Source organism: Corapipo altera, unplaced genomic scaffold (assembly GCF_003945725.1).
Source record: "Corapipo altera isolate COAL_440 unplaced genomic scaffold, ASM394572v1 271, whole genome shotgun sequence".
NCBI classification, from domain to species: Eukaryota; Metazoa; Chordata; class Aves; order Passeriformes; family Pipridae; genus Corapipo; species Corapipo altera.
Window position 1 is genome coordinate 4225676 of NW_020884935.1, and position 26312 is coordinate 4251987.

Here is a 26312-nt window from a genome sequence, read left to right on the forward strand (position 1 = left end):
TTTGTTACAGAAGGCCACTTTGAAGTAAAACAAAGAAAAGGAGACAAGGAGCCCAACAGCAGCAGCGGCCCAGGCTGGCCCCGTTTGTGAGATGAGAAATGTTCCTCCCAGGACACACCCTGTGCGACTGCCAGAGAGCAGAAGCCTCTGCAAGGGCCATCCCCTCTGTCCAGCTCTGCCCAAGAAACCAAAACCCGACCATGCCACTGGCCAGGAGCCCAGTGGTGACACCAGAGCCCTTCTGGCCTTCAACACCCAGCACTCAGCCCCAGCACAGATAGACACACGGGCACTCACACACACGTACCTGTGCACAAAAAGGCCCGACAGCAGCAGTTTGGCTCCAGCCCTGATTGCCCAATGTGCCAACAGCTGCCCCCTTCCCCCCCACCGTGCCCCCAGGGACACACAACCTGCTGCTTCTCAGATCCCACTCAAGTGACTGCAGAGAACGTGGGAAATGGGGTCATTTCCCTTCCTAAGCTAAACTACACAGTTCTGGCTAATTGTTCTTGGTGACGTCAGGAATACATTCCTGTATCTAAAGTGTCAGCATTAAGAGCTCTTTTCAAGAGCATTTTCAAGTAGCAGTTTGGGTTCATTCCCCTCTGCCTGCAGTTCCTTGGGAGGTGAGATGGAAAGTGGCTTTGGCAGCAGTGGGGCTCCCACAGCTGCTCCCCAGCTGGGGCAGCACGAGAGTTCCCTCTGTCACCTCAGACACCTGAGGGGTTCTGCTTGACCAGGGCTGCTCACCCTCCAACACACCTGGCTGTGCCAGCTGAGCTCCAAGCACAGACCCAGATCCTGATCACATTTTGGCTGTTGGCAGTGGGACACAAAGCGTGGGGAGTGTGTGGGCTGCAAGGGCACCTGCCCTGGTCTCCACTGACCAACAGGCTCCAAGCCAGGCATGACAGAACAGAAAATCCTCTCAAACTACTACGTAGAAAACCCACTTTCTACTGTTTCTATAGTATGGTTACAAAAAACTAACATTATTCAACAACAGAAAAGATTTCTTCTAAACTTTCTATTTATTGATTTTTTGGGGGGACAAATTAGATCTTCTGAATCCCCAAGTGTACATATATATTTATATATAGCTTTCTCCATAGGGAAAACATATATCAAAGGAGGAGAGACATTCTTTAAGTGCCCCTTGTCATACAGTACTGAACAGGACTTCTAAGAGTATCAGTGTAAATCTGAATTTTCTGAGCAGGAATGACGGGGGTGGGGAAAGAAGGAAGGGTTGTGACTGCTCTTTTTCACAGAGAAGAGAAGGAAGTTTGCTGACGTTAAAAAAAAAAAAGAAAAACTTCCAAAGAAATGTTTCTGGTAGCCCTGAAAAAGGTAGATGAGAATGGGAGGACCCGAGACATCCAAAGCAGCTCATGGGCTGACCAAGGGGGACAGGCTGTTCCTGAAGGGGAGCTCAACACCCATGAAGGGGATCAGACACACAGCGTGGCACAACTCCAGGGGGAGAGAAAAACTGGCCAAGATGCAGGACTGGGCAGGGCAGGGCAGGGCAGGGCTGCTCCTCCCTCTAAACCACAAGGGAGCAGGAGATGAGGTTCAGCAGCACCCCCCATCCCTGCAGCACAGGTCATTCCATCACCCAGCAGAAAGCTCATCTCCCTGGGGCTCTCAGCCAACTCCTGCACTCAGCCCTGTTCCCAATCCCGCTCCTTCTCCTTCAACAAAGAGATTTTGTTATTTTGTGATGTCAGAACAGTAAAGAAAGGCAGAAAGGCATGTCCTCACTCCCAACACCGCTGTAGAAGGCAAAGCCACACAGTCCCCTGAGAAGGGAGATGACCCTGCTGCAAACACTTGGTCTTGAGTTTCTGATGAGGAGCAACTGCCCCGATACCCAACACTCATCTTCCAAATATTGGCACATAACAGCCTCTGTGGGAAAGCACCTGCATGGACAAGGGATGACCAAACCCTGGCGACTCCGGGAACCTCCCAGTATTAACAGTGCACTGGAATGAGAACAAATCATCTGCTTAGATGTGGTTTCAGGATAAGAAATCCTTTAAGATTCATCCATTCTGCAGGAGCTGTGCTGGCAGCACAGCTAAGAGCTTCCTGGACTCAAGGATGCAATAAAAAAATAAAACAAGAGGTAACTGTGGAGCAACTGGGGCTTCACAAACAGAGGTCACGCAATTCCCAGCCAGACCTGCTCAGAAGGCACAATGACCCCTGACCTCTGCAGTCATTTCTCCTGCCTCCAGACCAGTTTCAACCAGGGAAGGCATGGAACAGGCAAGTGTTCTCACTTTAACCCCTGACACTTTTCACACCAGTCCTCAACAAGGCAAAAGTGCTGCTGGAGTCAACATGTCTTTGGGCAGACTATGGATCCTGCTTTCCTAGAGAGGACCTCACCCACACACTGCAGGCAGCACAGTGAGGTGTGAGGGCTCAGCCCTCCTTACCTCCTCCTCTCCCAAAGCTCCTGGGCAGATGCTGGGACCACCCTCCCATCCTGTCCCAAGGAGAACAGTCACTAGCTACAGCAGGAATTTTGCCTGCAGTAAGGACTGTGGAACACTTACTTTAAAAAGAGAGGAAGACAGAATGGAGATCATTCACAGCAGTGACTACACACACGGTGCAAGGACCAGAACATTCAGCCAGCAACAAAACACATCCTAAGCAGCCTCCCGGGCAGGCTGGCAGGTACCAGCAGAGCATTCCTCCTCTCCTGGCTCCAGGATTTGCCACTGACCTCAGAGAGGTCCTGCCCCTATCACCAGGAAGGGGCAACAGGAGGGTCCCAAAGGATGAGGGTTCTTTGGTGCACATCCCACTGTCAGGCACGAGCTCTCACACTGATCTCCTGCAGTAAACCCTTATCCTGCACAAGGAGAGATTGTTTACCCCCAAAAAGGAACAAAGCTGCCAAAGCTGCCTGCGCTCTGGAAGGGAACCACATCCCCATTTATCCCTTTCTGAACCCACTGACCCCAACAGCAAAGCGTGGTCAGGTCAGAACAAACTAACAAACAACATTAACCCATGCAGCAAATCCACAACATTTCTCTTGGTCTTCTTGTCCAGGTTCCACCCACCAGGCCACAGGAACACCCAGCAAGCTGCCAGCACAAAGTATCTGCCTCTGCCCAACAACGAACTGAGAAACCTGGGGGCTTGGACTGGCAGGAGAGACCCTGACCAGGGCTGTGCCGTGCACAGACATCTGCAAAATCAATTACTGCATCAGCAAATCAAGCCAGACAAAAACCAAACCCCCCCAAAACATCCAAACAAAGCATTGTCAACCATTAAAATAATAAAAAACAGGGTTTTTTTGACATAGCTATAAAAATCAAGTCATTTATAAAACGGCAACAAATGAAGTCTGGTTGTGTATTCTTTTTCCTTTTATTAGACAGGACAGAGAATTTCCTTAAAATGCCATAACAAGTCACAGTGATTTTAGATGGTTTTTGAAATGTAATATATTGATGGGAAATACCTTTAAAATGGTTTGACTTGTGGTTTGTTGTTGGGGTTTTTTTGTCACTATAGAGGTACCCTGGTCCACCAAACCATCTATCTTAAAGTTTCTTGTTTAGAGAGGACACTCTATCTTCTTCCTCCAAAAATGAATTTTGTCTCATAATCCTGCAAAATAATCAACCTTACAAAAGGCCTTCAAATGTTATATTTATATATATATGTATGTACATATATATACACACACATACACACATATATATAAATATAGACTTCTATGATTTTTTTTCCCATTCTACGCAATGTCTCTATAAAGAGATCAGCAATTTTTATTCTACAAAGAAGCAACACATAAGAGGGCAAAATTAAAGTCTTAAGAACATCATATCCATAGTTCACTCATTACACATAAAAGGAAAAAAAATCACCATGAACAACTGTCTCTGCAGTTTCTCAGATCAGCCAATCCAAGCGCGGAGCAGCCCCGTCCCCGTCCCCGTTGGCAGGCTGGGCACTGTCCCCAGGCTGGGCACTGTCCCCAGGCTGGGCCCTGGGCAGCTGAGCACAGCCCAGCCCAGCCCAGCCCAGCCCAGCATTCCTGTGCCTCCCTCCTGCCGAGTCGGACGTGGTTGGAATGTATGGAGTTTCCTTAGGAAAGGTTCCCAGCAAAGACCTTGCCGTTGGCCCGTCCCCTCTAGGCCAGCTTCAGCGTGCTCACCGGGAACGATGGCATGGTCACCATAGTCACCGGGTTCAGGACCGTCTGCCCCACCAGCTGTGGGTGATGCACCACCTGGGTTCCCACGGCCGGCTTGGCCATCACCGCCGGCTGGCCCAGGCTCGCGGTGCCGTTCACTTGCTGGTGCGAGATGGTGTGAGCGATGTGGCTCACGACGGGCTGGCTGACGGCCACGGGCTGGGGGTAGAGGGGCAGCTGCGGGCCCAGGTGGGCCATGTGGTTGATGGTGGCGGGGTGCACAGTGATGTGGCCGATGGGCTGAGCAGCAGTGGTGAGTTGCACGGGGCTGGATGTGGAAGGTGCAATGTGAGCAATGTGCTTGGTCTGTGGACCCTGAATCACGTGGTTGACAGTCTGGATGACCGAGGCGTGGGTGGTGGCCGTGTGGGCGATAACAGTCGATTGCACGGTCGAGGCCGCCACGATGTGAGTCTGTGCAGGGACGATCGCCTGCGGCGGGACCAGTGCCTGTGTCTGGAGGGGGGGCTGGGCGTGGGGCTTCTGCTGGATGGAGAGGTGAGGGGGCAGGACCGCGGGCAGGGGGGGAGCAGCATTCGGGGGGACAGCTTTCAGCAGCTCTGGGTGCTGGCGCTGGGTAAGTTTTGGTAATGAGTTCACTGGCCTGTCATCTTCCATGTCTTCATCGATGTTGTCTTCACCCTCTGGAAAACACGAGAGGAAGAAACTCCCATAAAAAAGCAAGCAGAGCATGAACTGGACCAACAAGCCTCCCTGAAGGGCAGCACAATGGCACGGCACGGCCTCTTCTCACTGCTGTGGGCCAAGGACCTGGAGCCAAGCGGGCGTGACAGCCCCAAGCTCCAGCTGGAGCACGGTGCTCCCAACAGGCCAAGAGGTCTCGCTGGGCAGGCACGGGGACCACCGTGAGTAGAGGCTGACAGAAAGCACCTGGCTGGCCTCTGTCTGGGCTGAAGTGGCTCCTTCTGGGAAGAGGAACAGGGTTTCCTTTCTTGGCCAGTTGTTCCACTGATTGGCACCACCCTTTCTGCTCCCAGAGCAAGAAGGAAACAGCAATGGAGAAGTATGGTAGCAAGTCCCTCATGTAGTTCTGGGAAATGGACTTTTGTCCAGTGAAGGAACTAATGAAGCAAAGCAGGAACATGCTGGCCCTGCAGAGCCAGCACAAACACCCTGCACTGCCTGCTCTAGAGCCAGCCATGCAGCAGAGAATAAAAATCCCAGAAGATACAGAAGCAGCAGGAACCAGGGAAGATAATTCCCCTTCACAAGCTCTGGTTTGCAGCAACTTGACACGGTGGCTTTCGGCATAGGCCACTGTAGAGGGAACAGCCAACATTCCTAACGACAAAGCCCTGCTACTCCTGACTTCCACCAGCCTACACCTGTCTGTATGTTCAGAGGTGATAATCCTGAAAACAAGCCTGAACAAACCAGAAACCTCAGATTTTCCCTTCCTGGAACCCATGGTATCATGTGCCTGCAGTGCCAAGAGCAAATGCTGGTTTGAAGGAGCTGCTGTGAACGGTTCCGCACCGCTACAGCCTCCACATCTCTGTAAAGCTCTACATCCACAGACTGCCTACTCCTGCTGCAGATCCCTGGTGTGGAGGAAAGCGTGCACTCTCCTATCTCACAGGAACTTCTCACTGGGAACTGCACGGCAGATATCCATTAGTGTCATTTCATCTTCACTATGAATCCTTCTCATGCAACATGAAGGCTCCTTAAGTTGTTTAAGTGCTCTGGCACCAAATCCTTCTTCTCTATGTGCTGAACACCCTCTCATATCCACACAAATACATAAGGATGTCCACTTCTAATGAGCAGGGCTGCAAAGCTGTGTAAGAGGAAATCTAAGTTTGGAAAATAGGGATTTACCTCCATGCGAGGAAGTGGCAGGTCAGAAGTGCAAACCTGCACTTTGTATCTACCTGACATTGATGCACAAATTTCAGTTTACTTCACATGAGCAGCAATGTGTTATTAACCAATATCAATCATTAGCAACACTCGAAAGCCTTTTACTTTATTCTGAATGCAAAGAAACCCTGATGCTGCCAAAGGAAGATCCCCACCACCCCACGTGGTGATTACAAGGAGAGAAAAACTATGGGTACCTGATGCTGTCGAGGTAGATGCCTGGTCATCCTCTGGCTGAACTGTCTGTCGAACAATTCTGTCAATCTCCAAGATGTCCATCCACTGGCTCAACTCGTTCTTCAGCTCTGCCAGTCGCTGCTGGGTAGCGATCTTCTCTCTCGCCAGCCGCTCCATCTCATGCTCATATTCTTTTTCCTTCCTCTTTAAAGTCTAAAAACAGCAGGAAGAAAAAGAAATATAACATGAACAAAGACAAGAGTAGTCTACACTAACCTTGTCACTCTCATGTCCACAGTTAATTTTCTTATATTGCCAGTTATGCTGGTGTAAAACGTGTCCAGCTACATTTACACCTGCCAAATTCAGGCAGAAAGAGAAGGACAAGAGCTGGCACCTGAAGGGTTGCTCTGGCCAAACGCTTTCTGCCTGCTGAGGGAAAACTGATGAGCCTCAAAATCTGAAACACTTAGAAGGAAAGGAAAAGCACAAGTACTGATGAGCTTCTGAGCAACACACATCACACCAAGAGCTCCTGACCTAGGAGAGATGGTGAAGAGCCAACAACCCCCTGCATCACAGAGAAATCCTGAGGTCAGACATGACGGAACTGTGTATGTTCTCCTTTCCTGCTAATGCCCCCTCGGCACTGGAAGTGTCTGTTGGCATGGGAGTTGCTCATCAGTCAGCACAGTACAGAGAGATTCCCCACAGTACTGCTGGGAAATATAAACCACACAGACTGGAGGGGGACCAGCCAAGGAGAAGGCAGCAGAAAGCAACAGCTCGTCTTCACCAAAGAACACGTTGATGAGTTTAGCCAGCAGTGTGGCACTGCACAGTCACAGCACAGAGAACCAGGCCCCAGCCCAGGGCAGCACTTACTGTATGCATAAAACAGACAAAACAAGTGAAATCTGTAAAACCACATATAGACTGTCCATTTTCAGAAGTTAAGTTTCACCACTGGGAGTTTAAATCCCACACACACTCCTGAAAATACCAGCCACGCAGAGCCTGCACAGATGCTCCTGTTCCCTCACTGCTGGCAAGCACTGAGCTCAAAAGCAAACCCCACAGCTGGCAGAGGACCAGGCTCATGGTCTTCTGAACATGTGCTCTTTATTTCTCTCTAAGGTTCTCCAGGACAAGTGCAATCAGAACGTGACCTCATGCCTTTCAGTGGTTCTGCTGACGTTGTAGATCAGAAGGTTGCTGGGAAGGACTTTAAAGCCTGTTCAGCCAGGCCTTTAATGCAGCCTAAGCTGACACACAGACTAGGGCAGCTCCTGCCACTACCTTTGTCCTGGTAATAACAATAAAGGAAGTATTTTTAAAACAGCCAAGCAAAGTGTGTTAGCAGGGCACAACCACTGCAGGTGTGTCAATAGAGACAGTTCCTCTGCCTCGCGGCCCGGCTGCCTTCAGCTCAGCTAAAAGCCCCTCAAAACAGAGGGTTTTCAGGCAAAGGGGGCAGTTCTCTCCCTCACGCTGCTTTCCAAACCAAAGCAAGCGGCAGAAGCCAACTCACATAGTCCTGTCCTGGGCAAGCCCAGCAGGCCTGCAGCCCACCACAGGGAGGGAGTCATAGGGATGGCAGGGAAGGGGGGACGGGGACTCCCAGTGTTCTGGCTCTGCACCAACCCTGACCTGTAGCCTGGAGATTCCCACATGGCTGAGGCCCAAATCCACAGACTACTTTTAAAGTTTCTTTTCCAACCAAGTGCAGCCAAAGTATTTTGTTTGACCCAGAAAACACTCGTGTGCTCTGATCCCCTGGGAAAGGGGTGTGGGTGGGACAGGGAGCAATGAGGAAAGTGCACACTCCTGCTCAGGTTTAAATATGCAAGAAGATAACTTGTCTCAGTGTCTTGCCCCTCACTGTGTGATCGGGAAAGAAGCAAGAAGGAGAAAGGCTGAGGCTAAACCTGCGGTGCAGACATGAGCCCAACCCCACTCTGCAGCATCTCCCCACAGCTGCAGGGCACGGGAGGACAGAACAGGAACAGCTCTCCGGGAGGAGGGAGCACAAAATCCCTGCAGCCTTGGCGCCTGCAGCGGACACAGCACACGCATATTCAAGCAGATCAGATTTGGCTTCACTCCCTGCTGCGAGAGGAGACTCCCAGCATGGGGAAAGCATAACTACAAGATATGAGCAGGGCAGCCGGTAATTAGTTATAAACTTTTAATTACTGGGAAGGCGGGCAAACCCTTAGGAAGCACCAGGAGGAGTCTCCCAGCAAACAGAGCCAGGGAGCTCACTCTGTTGCTCTCCAGGCACTCCAAAGGTGTTGGGATGTGGCTCTGGTCCAAGCCTGGCCCCACGGGCTCTGCCTCCCTCAGCACAGGCAGCCCTGGCCCCTGAGCAGGCACCGGCTCCCGGCTGCCCCTCCCTCCTGCCAGGGCTCACTCCCGGCTGGGCGCTCTCCAAGGGGAGCTGCCAGGGAGGCTGGAGGAGCAGATGGGCTGGAATCCCTGCTGGCACTGGTAATCTTTCAAAAACTATTCTGGGATGCAATTCACTGGGGCTCACTTGGTAAAGACGGATCTCCAGGCTGAGCTGCTCTGGCCTAATGATGAACTGGGTGTAATTAACCAGAGCCTTCCTGCCCCTCCTGCAGCTCCCTCCAGCACTGCCCTGCTCTCTGCGGGTACATGTGGATGCAGCCCTTCCCAGCTCCACAGGGACTGAGTGTGTGCCTGCACTGGGAGCTGAGTCTGGGAGCAGGAATGGCCCTGGCCTCTCTGCAGAAATGGGCACTCACTGAGGGATGGGGAGCAGAGACCCTCCTGCCTGAAGGGTATTTCTTCCCACTGCAGCCAGTATGGAAGAGGGCGGCTGAGCGTCTCACATGCCCCAGGAACAGACGCTCTCTGGCATCTCCCTCACAACAGACTATCTTCTGCAAATCATCCTGCCCACATCAGGTGCCAGGATTTCCCGTCAGTCAGTGAAGTCCACAGCGACAGCCAAACTTTGGTCATTGGGACTGTGGTCACCGACCTGCCCTGGCACAACAAACACCTTTAGAGACACCCACTGACCCCCAGGATGTTTTTTCTAAAACAGGAATTTCTGTCAGCACCATCACCATGGATCCTATGCAACACAATCATAAGAAGTAATCACACATCGTTTTCTGAGATACAAGCCTTTGGGATTTTCCAACAGAAAGGGCACATAACATTAGTGCTGAAATGGGCAGAGGGGTCCCTGAAACTACAAACAACACAATCATTTTGATGAATTCTTACAAATGCCCGACTACCTGTCCTACAAGGTGTGAAACTTCATTAAGGCAGAGAGACCTGGAGCAGCTGCAGGGCAGGAGCTGCTGTCTGACCCGCCTCCACAGCCACCAGGAAGGGCCATGGTGAGGGGTCAGGTCTGGTGCTGGCACCTGGGATGACACTTAAGATGACTGCTAAGATCCTGAAGGACACATGCTTAACCTGGCTCATGAAATACTGACCCTGTTTCTTCATGGTGGAAAGGTCACCTAAGTTACCTGCATTTGTGTTTTCCCACTTCTCCAGAGCGGCGAGGCCGGGCTGGCCCCGGGAGCTGTGGAGCCCGAGGAAGGCCAGGCGTGCCCCTGGCAGCTGTGTGCTGTTGGCACAGGGCAGTGGGGTGACACCTGACTGAGCACAGCTCACGTGCACCACGGCAGTGCCAGTTCTGTGGAGCAGAGGAGCCCAGCCCACCCCAGCCTGCTCTCTGCAAGCACCAGGCTCCAGCACAGACCCTCCTCCTCACGGCTGTGCCGCAATCACTGTGACATTTCTCTTTCTCCTGTTAAGCAATTGGGAACCCCGGTTGTCCAGGCAACTCTTACTCTGCAGAATGAGGAACCTACAGAAGCTACAACTTTAGAACTCTTATTTTTCACTTCTACACACCTCTAAACATTCCACATGAGCATCACCTGAAAGTCAGTAAACCCTGACCCTGTTGAGGGGGAAGCTGAGCTACCCCAGGAAGAAATCATGGATTTCCTCATATTCCTGTGAATCCATCCATGGCTTTTGATGCTTCGGAAGTTCTGCAACTTTGCTGCTGGCTCTGGTGAAGAGAGTTGATGTCTGTCATTTGTCACTGCAAAGAATTCTCCATTTTATAGCTGTCTGTAATTAAATGGCTCACTCTTATGTCAAGACTGGAAATAATGCCTCTAAATGCCTTCCCTGTGCCTGCCCCAGGAATGCTGCTGGCCCTGTGGTTGGCATTAGTGAAATTTGAAAGGCCTTATTACAAAGCTACCCTCATAAACATTATATTAGCAATTTAAGAACACACTTTCAATTACGAGCTTTTCCAAAGCATATTTCAGTTGTTACCTTTTCTTACACAGCATTCACTGACTGAAAACCCCTCATCAATGAGCAATCAGGAGAGTGATTTGCAATTTCAAGCCAGATTGTTTAACTCTTTGCTCTGGGGATCACAGCTGGTGCCACAGAGCGGAGCTGCTGGACCAGGGGGGGTCCTGAGCTGCCGTCCCACCTGCAGGACCTCCAGCACAGACCACACCCAGACAGGCAGGCTCTCCACTGCCACATGGAGCTTTGATTCCTATATGCAATGGGAAAAAATCTGAACACTAAGAAAAAGATCTTATCCTTGCAGGGACTGTCATGGTGCAGCAGATCCACAGCAGGAGCACCCACCAGCCTGACTCCACAAACATTCCAACCAGGACCAGAGGGATGCTGGAACCAGCCATCCCCACACAGCCCCAAACAGAACCCAAACAGCTCCAGCTGCCAAGACACCACAGTCACCTGTAGGACTCTGGGGTTTGCCACTGGTTCTATCAGTTTTGAATCGTACTAAACCGTCTGTGGAGTTCCTACAACAACCACTCGCCCCAACCCCATCTGACCTGCTGCGATGGAGCAGAGCCCAGGAAAGTGGGAAAACCAGGAGCCAGTTTCCCTGGCATCAGGCTGGTGTCCCCACCCTCTGCAGCGACTGCCTGCACTTGCCAAGGTGACACATCTGCCAGACTCTGCCTGCACAGGACCCGCTCCTGCACCACAGACCTCCCAGACCCCCTGGACCCCTGTTCCTGCTGATGCCAACCAGCCCCTTGGTCTGCAGGAAGCAGCCATGAGGAACCCCGGCTGGTTGCCACAGGAACCAAAGCCATGGTTTCCATGGCAACTGCTTCACTCTGCTACCTCTCCCAGCCGAGATCCCGCAGCAGTGCCGGATGTGCTGGTCTGGTACCACTGACAACGGGAAAATACAGGTTGGACACAAGGGCAGCACCGCAGAGCGACGTCACCGCCCCGCCACAGTCACCACCCGCAGCTACAGCCCACTGCAGCTCTGCTGCACCACAGGACCACGGTCTGGCTTTCCCCAGACACGAGGCAAAATCACAACAGGCTCGACCCAAAGCCCTGAGTCATGGCGGGACCGCGCTCAGCACCGGGGGAACGGGGCGAGGGTCCCGCCATGACCAGCCCCCAGTGAACCAGGAGGGGACAGTCTGTGTGCTGAGGGGAGGCACAGACAAGGACTTCAGGCTCCTGCTGTTCATGTCCTGGTTTCAGCCTCCTAAGATCTCAAACTTCACACCAGCACCAAAACCAAAACAAAGCCTGCAAGGTGAAACACAGCTCCTCGCTCCCTGTCCATACAACGCCCAGCACCCGCAGCGGGGCCAGGGGTGTTTGCCAGGACCTCGTGACCCGGCTCCTCCATGTGCTCAGCCAAGGAGCTGCCATGTTCCAGGAGGGGAGCTCACCCCACGCGGGCACGGGCAGTGCAGGGAACATCTGAGCTCACCCCACACAGGCACGGGCACTGCAGGGAACATCACCTGCTGCAGGTGCTGCCAGCAGGTCCCAGGGGAGTGGGACTGGGCAGGGTGGGCACCACCCATCACTGCTCAACCTGGTGGCAAGGGCAGGGATGAACACCCAGACAGAAATACCTCCCAGAACAGGAAATGTGCCTGGAGCAGAGCGATCACGGGAAATGAGAACACGCATTGGTATTTACATTTATCATTTCACTCTGAGAAATGCACTTCAGGCCCCTGATAAAAAGGAGACATTGGGCCATAATCTGTGATCAGAACTAGAGCTGGAATGTGGCTGTTTACATGGCCTGGCAGAGCCTGCCTCCTCACGCACCACGCTCTGGACAAAGTACAAACAGTCACTGGGGCAGAGGGGAGGAAGAATCCAAACGAGGAAGATACAAGAATAAATTCAGAAAAAAAATAACCAACAAAAAAAGGCAGCAACCAACTGGAACACACGATACAACAAAGCAGGGAGAAGCAGAGCCATGCCCAGGCCAGTCACTGGACCCACACTGGCTGCCAGCAGTTCAGCAGATCTGGTTTATGCCTTAATATGACTACCAAAGATAAAGGAAATTCAAATTAAAAGAACTGAAGTATGATTTGCAATGACTTGGTGTTAAGTTTGATCATGTGTTTTACTTTTCTTATTTTTTTTAGCCAGTCTCTGTCATGCAGGAAACAAGCAAGACAATTTTAATGATTCCAGCAGATTCTGGATGCTCCAAAGACCCTGAAATACCACGGTGTTTGTTATTCGGAAAACAATCCCAAACAAATTAAAATAATTGGGGAATTAAGAATTTGGAATTAATAATTCCAAATTTAATTCTGCAGCACTCAAATGAAAAAAATTTTAAAATTAAAATAATTTATGGGAAATACGCCTCTGTCATCATTTTCTGCAAACAGAAATGAAGTGTGCTGCATCTCAAGGAGAGATTATTATTAACAACACAACTGCTGGATGCAGGGCATTTGGAAGCTCTTCCCAACCCTCCATGATGACACACGGACATCAGCTCCAGAGGGCAACAGGCAGTTTTATGCCTTGGAGCCACAGCCAGGGCTTTCTCTGCCAGGGATGAGGAGATTTCTGTGCAGACACATTATAACAACACTGATTTGCAGCTGTGCTTCTGTATTTTCCTTGGAGGCATCTCCGAGCAGCCCTCATGGGAGCCAAGGCAGAGTTTTGGATGGGTCCTGGGCACGGCTCCCTTTGTTCGTGTTCCTGCCCTTTGGCTCAGCCCACAGGCACGAGGCACAGCTGAGCTGCACACCCCAACAGTGCCCCGGGAGCAGCAAGGGGAGAATTACTCCCAGGAGAGCAGGACACCTCCCAAAACACAGTTTTGGCAGATGATGGCAGTCCCAACAGCCACGGGCTCTGAAGAACGACCCTCCCCAGCAGAAGAGAACCACCCCACCCCACGGCAGCAGGTCCGAGCCCTGGGGACTCCGAGAAGGTGCCATCCTCCCGCACCACTTCTCCTCCCAGTTCCCCCACCTGTGTAAGGAGGTCAGTGCCAGTTATTCACATCCCAGTGGCTCCACCCACGGCCCATGGAGCAGATCTGGGTCACCAGAGGATTTCTCTCCACCCACCTCCCTCATTGTCATGGCCACGGTGGCAGTGGGAGGACGCAAAGCCCAGCTGTTAAACATAAACCAACACCTGTGTGAGACCATGAGGCAAAGCTGTGCCCCTGAGTGCAAACTGCCCTCTGTGCTGGACGGGTTGGGGCACAGAAGCTGCAGTGCCCACTGTGCCCAGACTGCCACCACTGCTCACAGAGGGGCTCCCAAGGCTGAAGCTCCTCTGCTGGGCTGAGGGGTTACCTTAGAAAGGTGAAGTCCTGTGAAATTCCTAAACATGAAGGGACAAGAAGGTGGTAGCTGCTGGGGACCCAGAGCTCTGATCAGCACACGCTGCTCTGAAGGCACAGCTCTGTGCAAACCCACCCACCCTGCAATGCCAGCTCTGTGGGTGTGTGCAGAGTGAGACCCATTGCCTTTCAGACACTGTCCTCTCAGCCTTTTGGGAAGAGGGGTAAAATATAAGTTGTTCTTTCTAATGCTGCAGGAAACTGCCCAATCACTCTCAGGGAGCTCGTTCCTGCTCCCCTAAGTACAAATACAATGAATGATCAGGTCCCTGCCCATGAGGTGGCAGGACAACAGCTCACCTGCCAGCTACCTGGCTCTTTCAATCAGAGCCAGAATTCTCAAAGACATAATTTCCCCTAAATGCTGTCTCCAGATGGCCTAAGCAGCCTCATTATTCAGATCAAGATGAGTCTCAGCACAACAGGACCAAAAGTCCCTACCTGACACCCTCATTATCAAAGGGGATTGTGATTTCTCCTCTGAGTACCACACAAGCTGTCTCTGGATGAGCAGTATATCCCCAAGAGGGATTCAAGAAAACAGTATGAAGCCCATGGTGAAAGGGATCTTTTAAACCTCAGATTGATATTTCAACTCATAATGGCATAAAACATGAGCAAGACAGATAGAAGCAAAATAAATCTGAAAACCAGTTGATCCATTTTTTCCTGGTTTGTTTACAGTGTTAACTACCACCCTGTGTAGAAGCAGCTTTGCTGTTTCCCAAGGTCACCCAGCTCCTCGTGGCCTGCCCAGGCCTGACAGTGAAGAGAAATGGACAATAAAGCAACTACAGCCACACACAGGGAAGTGTCCAGATGGAACCACAGAACTGGTAGGGCAAGGCCAAGGCACAGGCAGCATCAGAGTCACTATTAATTTTTTATAACTAACAACTGGGACAGGAAGCCTTGCAAAAATTTTTCTCATATTTCCACGCTCTCCCGAGCACGTGGTATCAGGATTCCTGTCACGTCAGAGTAACACCGACACGACAACGGGAGATTCAGCTGACACCAACTTCCTGCTGCTGCACGACAGTGTCAGAATCCCCCTCACTGATTATTCTGTAGCTGACAATGTTGGCTGCCACAGCATCCACAACTGCAGAGTTCGGACAACACAGCTGAACTCTGCTGCACTCTGTGCACTGCGGTTACTGCTTCCTTCAAACTGTTTGTTTGGGCCTCCAATCGGGCCCTAATTCACGGGAACTTCAGAGAGTATCAACACACACCTTTGCTACAGATGAGAACAGGAACCCAAACTGCCCTGTCAGTTGTGCCACGGAGCCCAGACCTTGTCCCAGTCAGGCTCTCTGTGAAAAGCAAACCCACAACCCAAACCACGCAGTTGTGATGTCAGTGAGTTTAAAGGCAGGCGACTTCTGCAATGTCACACATAAAAAACAGCCTGTGCAATCAAGCTGTAATTATCACCACTCAGAGGCCATGCCCTTTCTCCCCTCCTGTGCCAGCTCTGACTGCAGGTGACAACCAGAACAAGTAACAGCCCCCAAACACAACCCCCACCAGCTACCACACACCAGCATTTCTAAACCCTGTGCTGTGCTCCACTTACACGTTGTTTTGGTTTTTATAACCCCAAGTGCTTCTTCAAACTACCACTTAAATGACAGCAGTGGGACAGGTGTGGATTCTCTGACCATTACAGAGACACCTATGGGTTCACAACTCCATTAACCCTTTCCAAACTCTTGTGTACAAGTCATGAGTGAGGCATTAAGAAAACCACATCCCTCTTGGCAAAGGCTAAGAAACATCTTCCAAAGCAAGGCCAAAACATTGGGCATTTTTAAGAAGTACTGCAGGACACGTTTTGTGACCAATCCTGCAAATAAAAACGCCCCGATGGCTCCCTGGATGAGCCTCCCTGAGGTCCTGCTGCAGCTGCAGGGACAGCGGGGGATTCCGTCTCACATTTTTAAGCAGGCTCCAACTTGCTTTACGTTACTAAACAATACTTTTTTAAAGGTCTTATTACTCATCACTTTCTGAAGTCTACAGATGACATGTTGCATGACTACAGCCTATGGATGCTGGAAGCCTTCATTACTGGCAATGAGATTCAGGCTAATTAGACAAGATATAATCAATGGATCAGGTCAGGTAAACACCATGAGGCAGCACAGCTTGGCACGTGAGTGCTGCTCACATGAGGGAGGCAAGGCAGCACTGATGGACCCAACTCTTACTAGACGAGTTTTACAGAAGGTGAGTATATTCACCTCATAGCTGTCACAGAATAAAGAATAACAGTAAAGAATAACAGTTACAGTCACCCTCTTCAAGGTGGGGAACTTAACTGGATTCAGCAGAAGAGTTTGGTTTATGCATTTTCATCAGTAATCCAACCATGACAGTGCCTGAATGTAAATGAGACCTGGTCTTTAACCACATCAACGTCAGACATGTGGGTTTGTGTCTGCACCTTCCTGCACCAGGATCCTGCAGTGCCCTTCAGCACCCACCAACACTCAAACCCCAACTCAAGCACTGCCACTGCTCTTGTTCTGGTCACCTACACGCAGACAGAGATGAATTACTGTGCTCAGGCACTGATGAAGTGACCAAGAAATAAAACAAACCAAAAGATGAAGAGATGCCGTGGTTATCAACAGGAAAATTTAACCAGTGTATCTGGTCTGTTCACAAGTCCACGAGATCAGCTTAAAAAGGATTTTTACACGCACTGCTGAGGTGTCCTTGGACAGTACCTTTGTATTCATTCTGCCCTAAAGGGAGTCAATTAAGTTGATTATTGTTGGCACGGATGGGCAACTGCATCATTTTTAGGTGCACAACATGTTGCTTCAGGCAGTTTGAGAAGCCAAAAGAGACGAGGTGAGGATTAACAAGTTAAACATCATAAACAACTGCCAGCACCAGTGAGCACAGGTAAATCAGTTCCCAAGGGGCCTCTACCCCTGGTAGGAGATCAGGCATCAGCTCTGTCATTTACTGTTTGAGTTTGCTGAACTCATTTTCTCAATGATCTGAGACCCTGCTTTAACTTTAACCCAGAGCAGTTATATATGACAAGGAAAATGCCATCATTCTGGCAGTGGTGACAGAGCCACAGGTCAGCTGAGGCCACGGCCCGGGCAGGTGGAGAGAGCTCTGCTGAGGAAGCCACATCCGTAATCAGAGGAGGAAATCAGGCACACTTCCCCCAAAATGAACAATGCAGCAATTTACTTGGGAAGCTAGAGACATGTCCGTTTCCTTGAGTCCAGAACGCCAGGACTATTTCTTAGCCTGAACATTTTTTTAGCTCCTGAGGAAGGAATCAGGCCACAGAAACTGTCAGGGGCTGCTACCATCACCTGCAAGGAGCTGTGAGCCTGCTGCAGCCCAGCTGTCTGCCTTTGGAAAGGGCAGGTTTCCATCAGGAGGATGCAGACTACTTCACTTTGGTAAAATATTTCCCTGGTCAGCTGGGCTGCAGTTCAAGTGGCAGCAAGACTGTTTGCACAAGCATCCTTCTGACTTTTAAAGTGGCTTTGCTGCTCATTTATACATCTCTCTAAGTGCAACCAACCAGAAAAATCAAAAGACTGATTTGCATCAAAAATGTATCTGGATGATTCCTGGGAAGACTGGTCCCAGAGGCAGGTTTTCAGCCCATGCCAGTCCATGGCCTTGCTCCAGTACTCATCCCATCAGCAGGAAGGCAAACCCCAGCTCCTTGGGAGGAAAGAAATTCCACCCTTCCTACCCCTTCTCGAGGTAATAACGACAAACTGGCCATCCTATAAATTCTTAGTTCACCACAGGTACATTCTGTCTCTAACACAACAAACAGGGCCAGCAGATGACTTACGGGAATTTGTAAGCAAAGTCCATTTCACAACCAGAGCCAACACAGCTCTGTGGGACCACGACCCAATGTCTGCCACCACAGCAGCCTCCCAACACCTCTGCCATTCCCGAGCAGCCCACGCAGGGGCTTGGAACACATGGTGCCCCGCTTCACCACCTTCCAAGGATTTTGCTCTTCGCCTTTTGCACACCCTGAGAAGCTCAGCTGTGTCTCAGATTTTGGAAGCACATTGTTATTTAGTCAGTGTTTGAGTTATACTGGGGAAACTGGCCAACAAGCAGGACCTGCAGTATGACCTGAGACTGCTGGGCTGGGCTGCCTCATGTCGGTGTCACCTGGTGTCACCTGGTGAGCAAATCACCTGGATGTCATGTTACACTAAATGTGCAAGACAAAATAACCCCCAGAACTGGAGGGTGCTCAGGTACCACAGTAACAGGCACATTTTGAGAACAGAGGAGCAGTCTCGCTTAAGGGTTTTTCAACTAGCTTCCCAAGATGATGATTACAACATTTCCTAGGGGGCAAGGAATCCTTCAAGGAGAAACACATCAGGGCCCAGCTGCACGGGCTGTGAGCTGTGTGATGCCAGCTGGGCTGGGCTGGGCCCCTCTGCAGTGGGGCTCTCTGAGGAGGACAGGCCTGTCCTGCCTGGGCTCTGCCAGGGGACACTGCTCCAGGACAGCCAAGGAGACAGGGCTCTGCTCTCTCAGAACAAATAGCATTTTATTACCACTGTGCTTTTAGCCAAATCACTCCATGCATCTCACAGACTCCTCAGAGCTCTCCAGCATTTTCTCTCAAGTTTTGTGGGGAGGAGAGTGAAGAACAAGGGCTGAGGTGGCCCGTGCAACAAATGGGCTTGGTCAGAGGCTTTGTGCTGGCGCCTGGAGCCCACCCTGCTGTCAGACCCGCTGGGAAACCCCCTCAGCCAGAGCCACAGAACAACAGCCCACACGACTTTAAGCTGAATCACCAGCTAAGGGATTATTAACTTCCAGCTGCGTTCAGCCCCATTTCCTTTGTGCAACAGTGTGTTTAATTGCAGATTCTAATTTACTGTTGCAGAGCACAAGCCCAGGTCCAAGGATAAATTAAATTGACAGCTCCATGGGAAATTCGGAATTTAACTTCCTGACTTATCTGATTTGATGCAGATACAAATATTTAAATCCAGCCAAGGAAACAAAACGCCTGTTTCTAAGAAGTTACAGCTGGAACAGGGGAAAACGGATTTTGTAGGAAGAGGCTGCAGCAATGAGTGCACTGCCACAGTGCCCACGGGCACAGAGCAGCCACTGCACAGAGCTTTGGCTGGTGCACTGTGCTCCTCCCCTGCGAGGCTCATTTGGGTTTGGGTTTTTTGGTGGATTTTTCCCTTCAGTGAAAAACTGCTTCACTATCCTGGGAGTAAGAGGTTCTAGTTTTAAATCTCCTTTGCACAATTTCCCTGTTCTCTTCCCAAGGGAAGCACCGAGCCTGTGAGTGAAACAAATGGAGCTTGGCATACTATCAGTGCCCATCCCCACACTGATGCACGTTAGTTTTGTTGAAACAGATCATAGCTAAATTCAAACTGCATTAAAAAAAAAAAAAAAAAAACAAAACCCCAGCGCTTAAGTTTTTAGCACAGCTGAATCCTGTGACGGAGGTGCAGACCCACGACGAAGGCGTTGCCAGGGAAAACTGCACTCGGGATACTCCCTGCTGCCTGGGATACTCCCTGCTGCTATGAGCTCAGGCAAGTGGCTGCCAGAGAGGCCCTGGCTGCCCGGCAAGAGGAGGAGGAGGAGGTGATGCAGCAGTTGCACAACGTCACAGCCAGGCCGTGTCACTGCCCAGGGCAGCGGGCCAGCCACCGGTGCCGGGTCAGCACCCGCCCACGGGCAGCCCCACCACGCCAGCCAGGGCTGGCACTCCCATGTGCTCCCTGCACACGTGGAGGTGGACACTGGCACAGGAGCACTGGCCGCTGGGGAGGGAGAGTGGCTGGGACAGGCCTGAGGTCACTGTGACCTTCTCCATGCTGGGCGAGCCCCACAAGGCCGTCTGGCTGACCGACCACTCCTCCCACCGCCAGCCCAGCACCGACACACTGACCTACGGACACCCGGACAGTCGGCCCTGTCCCAGTGCTGCCACACTGACCTACGGACACCCCGACAGTCGGCCCTGTCCCAGTGCTGCCACACTGACCTACGGACACCCCGACAGTCGGCCCTGTCCCAGCACTGCCACACCGACCTACGGACACCCCGACAGTCGGCCCTGTCCCAGTGCTGCACACCCCAGACTCGTCACCGCAGAGGCTCCTCCCGCAAGCTCCAACATCTGTGGTGCACAGGCAGCAGAGCTGGTAAAGCAGAGCCGTGCAGACGCAGCCCCCGCTGGTGAGACAGTCCCACCCCAGGAGGGAATACTGAGCCATAAGCCCTCCCAACCTCTGCATTTTCACTCCACTGACTGATTGAACACACTGCAATTACACCACCCCAAGACCTCCATCAGTCCCAGACGGTGGGCACACACAACAGCATGGGAGAAATCACACCAGAGCAGCCAGGTCGACAGACCCGATCCCAGCCAGCCCGATTCCCAGAATGGATCCATGCTGGGAAAAACAATTCAAAGGCGGCACTGAAACAGACCTGAGCAGAAACTTACAGGAAACAAAACATGGTTCTGAATATGTGAATGCCTTCTGGACCATCAAAAAGCACCTTACACCCCCAAACAGGATGTGCTGAGGGTTTCACTCCCAGTGATTTACGGAGCTGTTGGTCCATACGCCCGCAGGCAGCACAGAACTGCACCACACCAGAGACTCAAACACTGCACAAGGGAGCCAGGGAGGAGGGAGAGGCAGGATCAGCCATCTCCACTCTCAGTCTCAAACAGAATTTTAAGGTGCTTCCCAAAAGCACAGAATAAAAACACTGCCAGAGCAGAGTCTCTTCACAGAGAAGTCTGCACATGCATCAGCATCCCCAGGGTGTCAGCCACGACACCAGACACGGCTCCTGACACCCTGACTCTGGAGAGCAGTGATGGGATCACTCTGCTCCCTTCCTGCTGATGGAGGCTCATCCCCACAAACATCAGTCGACTGAAATCCAAAGAAAGGCTCAGATCTTCTCTGATGCCCATTAGGCTGCAATACAACCACATCCCCAAAAATACCTTTTTGAGCAATACAAACAGTGGATAGGTACCATCAGAATTTGCCCCAACCAAAGGCTCTCTGAGGGAAGTCACTGATGAAGACTAACGAGAAGGGCTGAGCTGATCTCACTCTGAGGCACTACTGACTCTCCAAAGTGAAGCTGAAACAAGTAATCAATGTCCAGCACTTCTGAACACCGGAGGGAAATGATGTTTGAGAGGGACTAAGGAAAGAGGAAAGTGAGGAAAAGACGACATTTTATTGTGGAAAAGCCCATTGTGATCAGTCCTCAGCATCCTTTATTCTAGTTAGAAAGTACAAGGTGTACTGGCTCTCTTCATTTGCACCATAAATGCAGCAACTCTTCCAGTTTCCGGATGAATTTTAATTGCATTACGAGCTATTAATTTCACTCACACTCACAGAGGACATCTACAACTTCTTTTGTGCTACCATTAAACAAGCAAACACTAACTTCCCTCCAGCTGCAAACACAACTGAATTTTATCTGTACTTTCCCCCAGACTCATTCCTGGTACCCTACCCACCTGCAGCTTCATGCTGCAACCCCAAATTCCAGGCTTTCCTCGCTTCCAAGCAAATGACCTGTACTCCCATATCCATCTCATCAAATATTTGAGACATACCAAACCTTCATGGAAATCTGACTGTTTTAGTTAAGCAAACAGAAAACCTCCCCAAATCATACAGATTAAAATTCACCTGAATCCAAAAGTAGCAGCTGAAGTTCACTCAGCCTGGATCTCTATGATCATCTGAATATCTGCTCCCTGTGTCACCATTGCTGGTAAGGATGTTTTGTGGTTAATTTGAAACTTCTAGAATAAGGAGACTGCATGAAGCAAGTGTTCCTAGAAGATCCAAATGCTCTGGAAACCTGGAGTTTATAAATGACCACATCCTGTGGGAGGAGGAGGAGGAAGGGGACTTTCTCTCCTGTTTTCCTTTGCACTCCCAGGTGAGCTGCAGCCCCTGCCCAGCCCAGCCCACACCCCCGAGCGCTGCACATACCTGGATGTATCGCAAGGCACTCCTGAGGACACTGAGGTTTGAGGTCTTCTTGTCATCTACGTTGGGGATGTTGCGCTTTAAAGTCTCAAAGCACTCTTTCAAATGTGCACGTCTAAAGAAAACACAGGTGGGTCGTCAGCTCGTGGGACACACACCAGAAACCAATTCCACATAGGGGAGAGCTTAACTGAGGCCTTAATCCAGCAAAGCACCTACACCTGTGCATAGCAGACCCCCAGCCCAGCCCAGCCCAGACACCACAGGGCTGTGTGCCTGGATTCTATCCCAGCTTTATTAGGAACACTGTGCAGCCTTAAATGAAACATCTCATCTCCCTGTGCTTCCACTGTCACTGTATTTCTGATTTGGCTAGTCAGGCTTGTAAGAGTTTTGGGTCAGGAACTGGTTTTTCTCTTGTATTCACACTGTGCACTGACCCCTGATTTTGGTTCACTGCTTTAAAGGAGTGACACTGTTATGCACACGGGGCTTTGCTTTGCGGGATGAGGGCTTTGCAGGGTGATGGGACGCAGTGGTGCAGTTAAACAGAACATACTGGGAAGCCAGAAATGCAGAACTGAGCTGTAAGAAAGCAAAGCAATGCTGTAAGATTCAGTAAAAGCCACTAAGAATTTTGTTCAGGTTCTTTGTTTAAAAACAAACAAACAACAAACAAAACCCCGCCAAAGCCAAACAAATATTGACAGACTATAGGCCAAAAAAAGAACGTGAATTACAATTAAAAAACCAAACCCCTGGCTTTCTACGCACCTGTTCTTCTCCAATTTATTATGTACTTCCCTGGTCCCAACCCTGTAACCCAAACAGAACAAAGATCAGCTCAGTGTCAGGTTGAAAACTCCTGCATTGCACCTGTGCTTGCAGCAGTGTGTGTGTGCCAAGGAGATACAGGTCAAGATTCAAAAGCAACAGAGGTGTTCAGATATCACTGGTGTAACATTAGGCACATATATATTTCTTCCTATACTGTTTCAAGATAAACTACATACTTTACACGTGCATTAGATGGACACATTGTGCATATAATGCACACAAGGTACAAACAGGTGTAACCTACACCTATGCTCCAGTGGGACAAGGTTTATGCAGTTTTAAATTCAAATGTACAATACTGGGCAAACACTTCCAACTGCTTCAGGTTTTTACTGAAACCCTTTGTTGCCTGAAACAACAAAGCTGAGGATAAACATGGAATGAAGCAATCCAGGAATCCTTCAGTCACTGCTCAAGGAAGAACCAGAGTGAGCTTCTGGTTTTGAGTTCATCCCCACCCTCCAAATCAGAGGAGTGTTTTTAGGAAAAGCTAAACAAATAAATGTTCTCAGTTTTTCAGCTACAGTGGTGTTTAGGTACATTAGCAGACGTGTAGATTTCAAGTATTTTCAATACACTGTGTAAAGTAATTATTTGCCTTTATCTGAAAATACAGGACATTGAGGTAAACATAATCAATAAATTGTCAGGTCTTTGAAAACAAACATTTGTCAGCATTTTCCCATGAAACATTTACAGGCTGAAAAAGACACCTTTTCTGTGCTTATGTCTAATGGAGTAGTTCTAAGGGGGACACAGTGGTGAGCTGGGCTCCACACTGGGAGCACAGCCCTCCCAGCTTCCCAGAAGCAAAGCTCAGTGTGATGGCACAGGAGCAGTTTGTGGGTGCACCTGCAGCCACCCCCCTCAGACTCGTGCAGCCTGCCCTGGTACCCCCGTGCCAGCAAAAACCGGCTCCACAGCCATCTGAACCCACACAAGGGCAGTGACAGGGTCGCTTGACCAAAGCACAGGCTGATGGACCCTTCCCACAGCTGGGTGTTTTACAGACAGGCTCTCAAGATCCCGGTTTTCCACAGAGAAATCACACTGGCGTTTTACCAAAGCCTTTACCTTCACAAACTCTTATCACAACTCTACTTATGTTGTTTCCTTCTATGCATTTGGGGATCTCTATATCCCAACGGACACTGTGAACCCTTTTTCTGTCCACTACATGTTACATCTCCTCCAGCCCTCCTGGGACTTGCACACCATCTCCAACACCACTGCCAGGAGTCATCCCCCCACTGCAGAACGGTCCCAGGCCCAGACAGCACAGCCCAGGAGGGAAGACTGAACAGATCCAGGTCACTTATCCTGCAGGAAAACTAAAGAGCCAAGGGAAACAGGTAAAACTGCCGCAAAGAAGGGAGTGGTTTGTTCTCCCGTTCCAAAGCAGTAATACCAGACAGTATTGGGATGCTGTGGTCTGGAAACAGCCACCTACGGAGAAGGCAGAGTCACCACCAGCCAAAGTCCTTAGGAACAAGTCAGATAAACATTACCCTGGAACAACATCAGAGCCACAAGTCCTGTCTGAGGGTGAGGGCAGATTAAACAGCCTTCAGCCCCTTCCAGCTGCAGGATTCTGGGCGAGCAGGAGGCTCTCAGCAGTTACAGCACTGAGAAACTGAAACAGCAGCTAAGATGATCCCTGTCCTGGGAATGACATCTCCCAGATCACATCCCAGTTTTCAACAAAGCTCCTGCAAGCAGCAGTGCCATGTAATTTCCCTGACCAGTACAAGCAGAGATCTTTTGTCAAACATAACACCAGATGCCACCTGAGATCAGACAGGCAGGGCTGGGACTTGCTTCCTAACACCATTCTGGCTTGGAAAAAAAAAAAAAGTCCTGGTACAGAATATTACAGTGTGGAGTCAGGGAGGAAAATAAAATCCCGTCAAGTTAAAAACCCTGCTCTCAGCAATCCAAACAGACATCAAACATCCACAGGTCTCAGTATTTCTGATCTGACAACGCTTTGCACAAGCAGGAGCTGCCCCAGAGTGATGCAGGTTTCGGTACCATCTTTGCCTGGTCCCTGTTGGACACCTCCACACACACGGTGCACTCACCCTCCAATCCTCTTCTTGAGCTCGATGGGTTTCAGGTCGTCTGCCGGGGCCAGCTTCAGGGCGCCGAGGGGCGCGGGCGCTGCCGGGTGCTGCAGGGGCTGGATGGGCTGCGGGACCACGTGGTGCTGGGAGATGGCCAGGACCGGCGCCGGGTAATGCTGGAGCTGCTTGGGGCTGCCTGATGGCGGGGTGGCAGCTTTCCCATCCGGCAGATGTGGGCCCGGCGGCCTCTGGATCACCGGAGCCACCGACGAGGATTCCTTGGGCACACTGGGAGTGCTTACGAGGGGCTGGTGGCGTTGCACGAGCGGCGGGGACAGGGCGGTTTGGGCCGCTTGCTGGGGGGAACTGGTGACAACAGGGATGGGAATGACTGAGATGGGGGCTGCCAGGGGCGGGGGCGGCGGGGGCACCGGGGCCGGGGGGGGAGACGGGCACCAGCAGTTCGCTTCGGGGCTCCTCCGGGGAGAGGGCACTGTTGGCCCGCGGCACGCTGGCCTTGCTGGCCTTCTTCTGCTCCTGCTCCCTCTCCAGCCGGAGCTTCTCATGCTTCTCATTCTCCTCTGAAAGAGAAACACTGACAGTGAGCAGTGGCGCTTCCCTGACCTTCCCCAGCCACAGCCTTGAACCAACACAAGGCAGGCTCCTTAAATTAAAATACCCCATGCTTTGTACTACCCTGAGTAAATCCCAGCTCAATGGACACTGCACTGATACAAACCCGCCAGGGCACCTCTTTTACTGCTGTGGCTTTTATTCAAGCTCCTAAACTTGGCTTTGATGTGTGTATGTTCCTATATGTTTTTATAACACCATACAAAGTAAATGAAATCTGTGTGGCCCGACTAGCAAAATAAACCTCATCAAATGCGATCCAGGGCTCCGGCTTTAATTGCGTGAACATGGCACAAGCAAAATTTATTTATACAAGTCCTGTGGCGCCAGTGGCCCTGGCATCTAGACATCACACAGCCTTAATCAAATATCTCCAAACCCACTGTCCATGAGGCTCAGCAGATCCTGCTCCTGACAGCCGCAACTAAAAGTGCTGCACCAACCTCTTCAAAGTAATATACAAATATTTGGAAAATAAACCCTTACTTCATCAAGGAAGGATCGTACGGTTGGGTGTCCTCTTATATAGTTGCCTGTATCAAGAGGAAGCTCCAAGAAACATCCCAACAGAGCCTGTTCCCAGGAGAAGCTTGGGCTCAACTGAAACACTGAAACTGGGGTGTATATTTAGGAAATTTGATAGAAGAGAGTGTATCCTGCCACCTGGAATTACCAGGTTATGTTCAACCCTGCAGTGATCTTCAAGAAGAAGCTGCACTGAACACAACAAGCGGAACAAGGGG

At 50.7% G+C, this 26312-nt stretch overlaps 1 protein-coding gene across 1 annotated transcript; it reads right to left on the bottom strand.

Annotated features, from left to right (window-relative positions):
• Positions 1–3337: 3337 nt before the first annotated feature.
• MNT (MAX network transcriptional repressor) lies at positions 3338–25959 on the bottom strand. Its single transcript, XM_027660170.1, is given in 7 exon segments — positions 3338–4875; positions 6313–6505; positions 22040–22151; positions 22811–22852; positions 24955–25377; positions 25379–25517; positions 25953–25959. Coding segments are annotated over 7 exon segments (1623 nt in total). The 3' UTR covers positions 3338–4168.
• Positions 25960–26312: the final 353 nt, after the last annotated feature.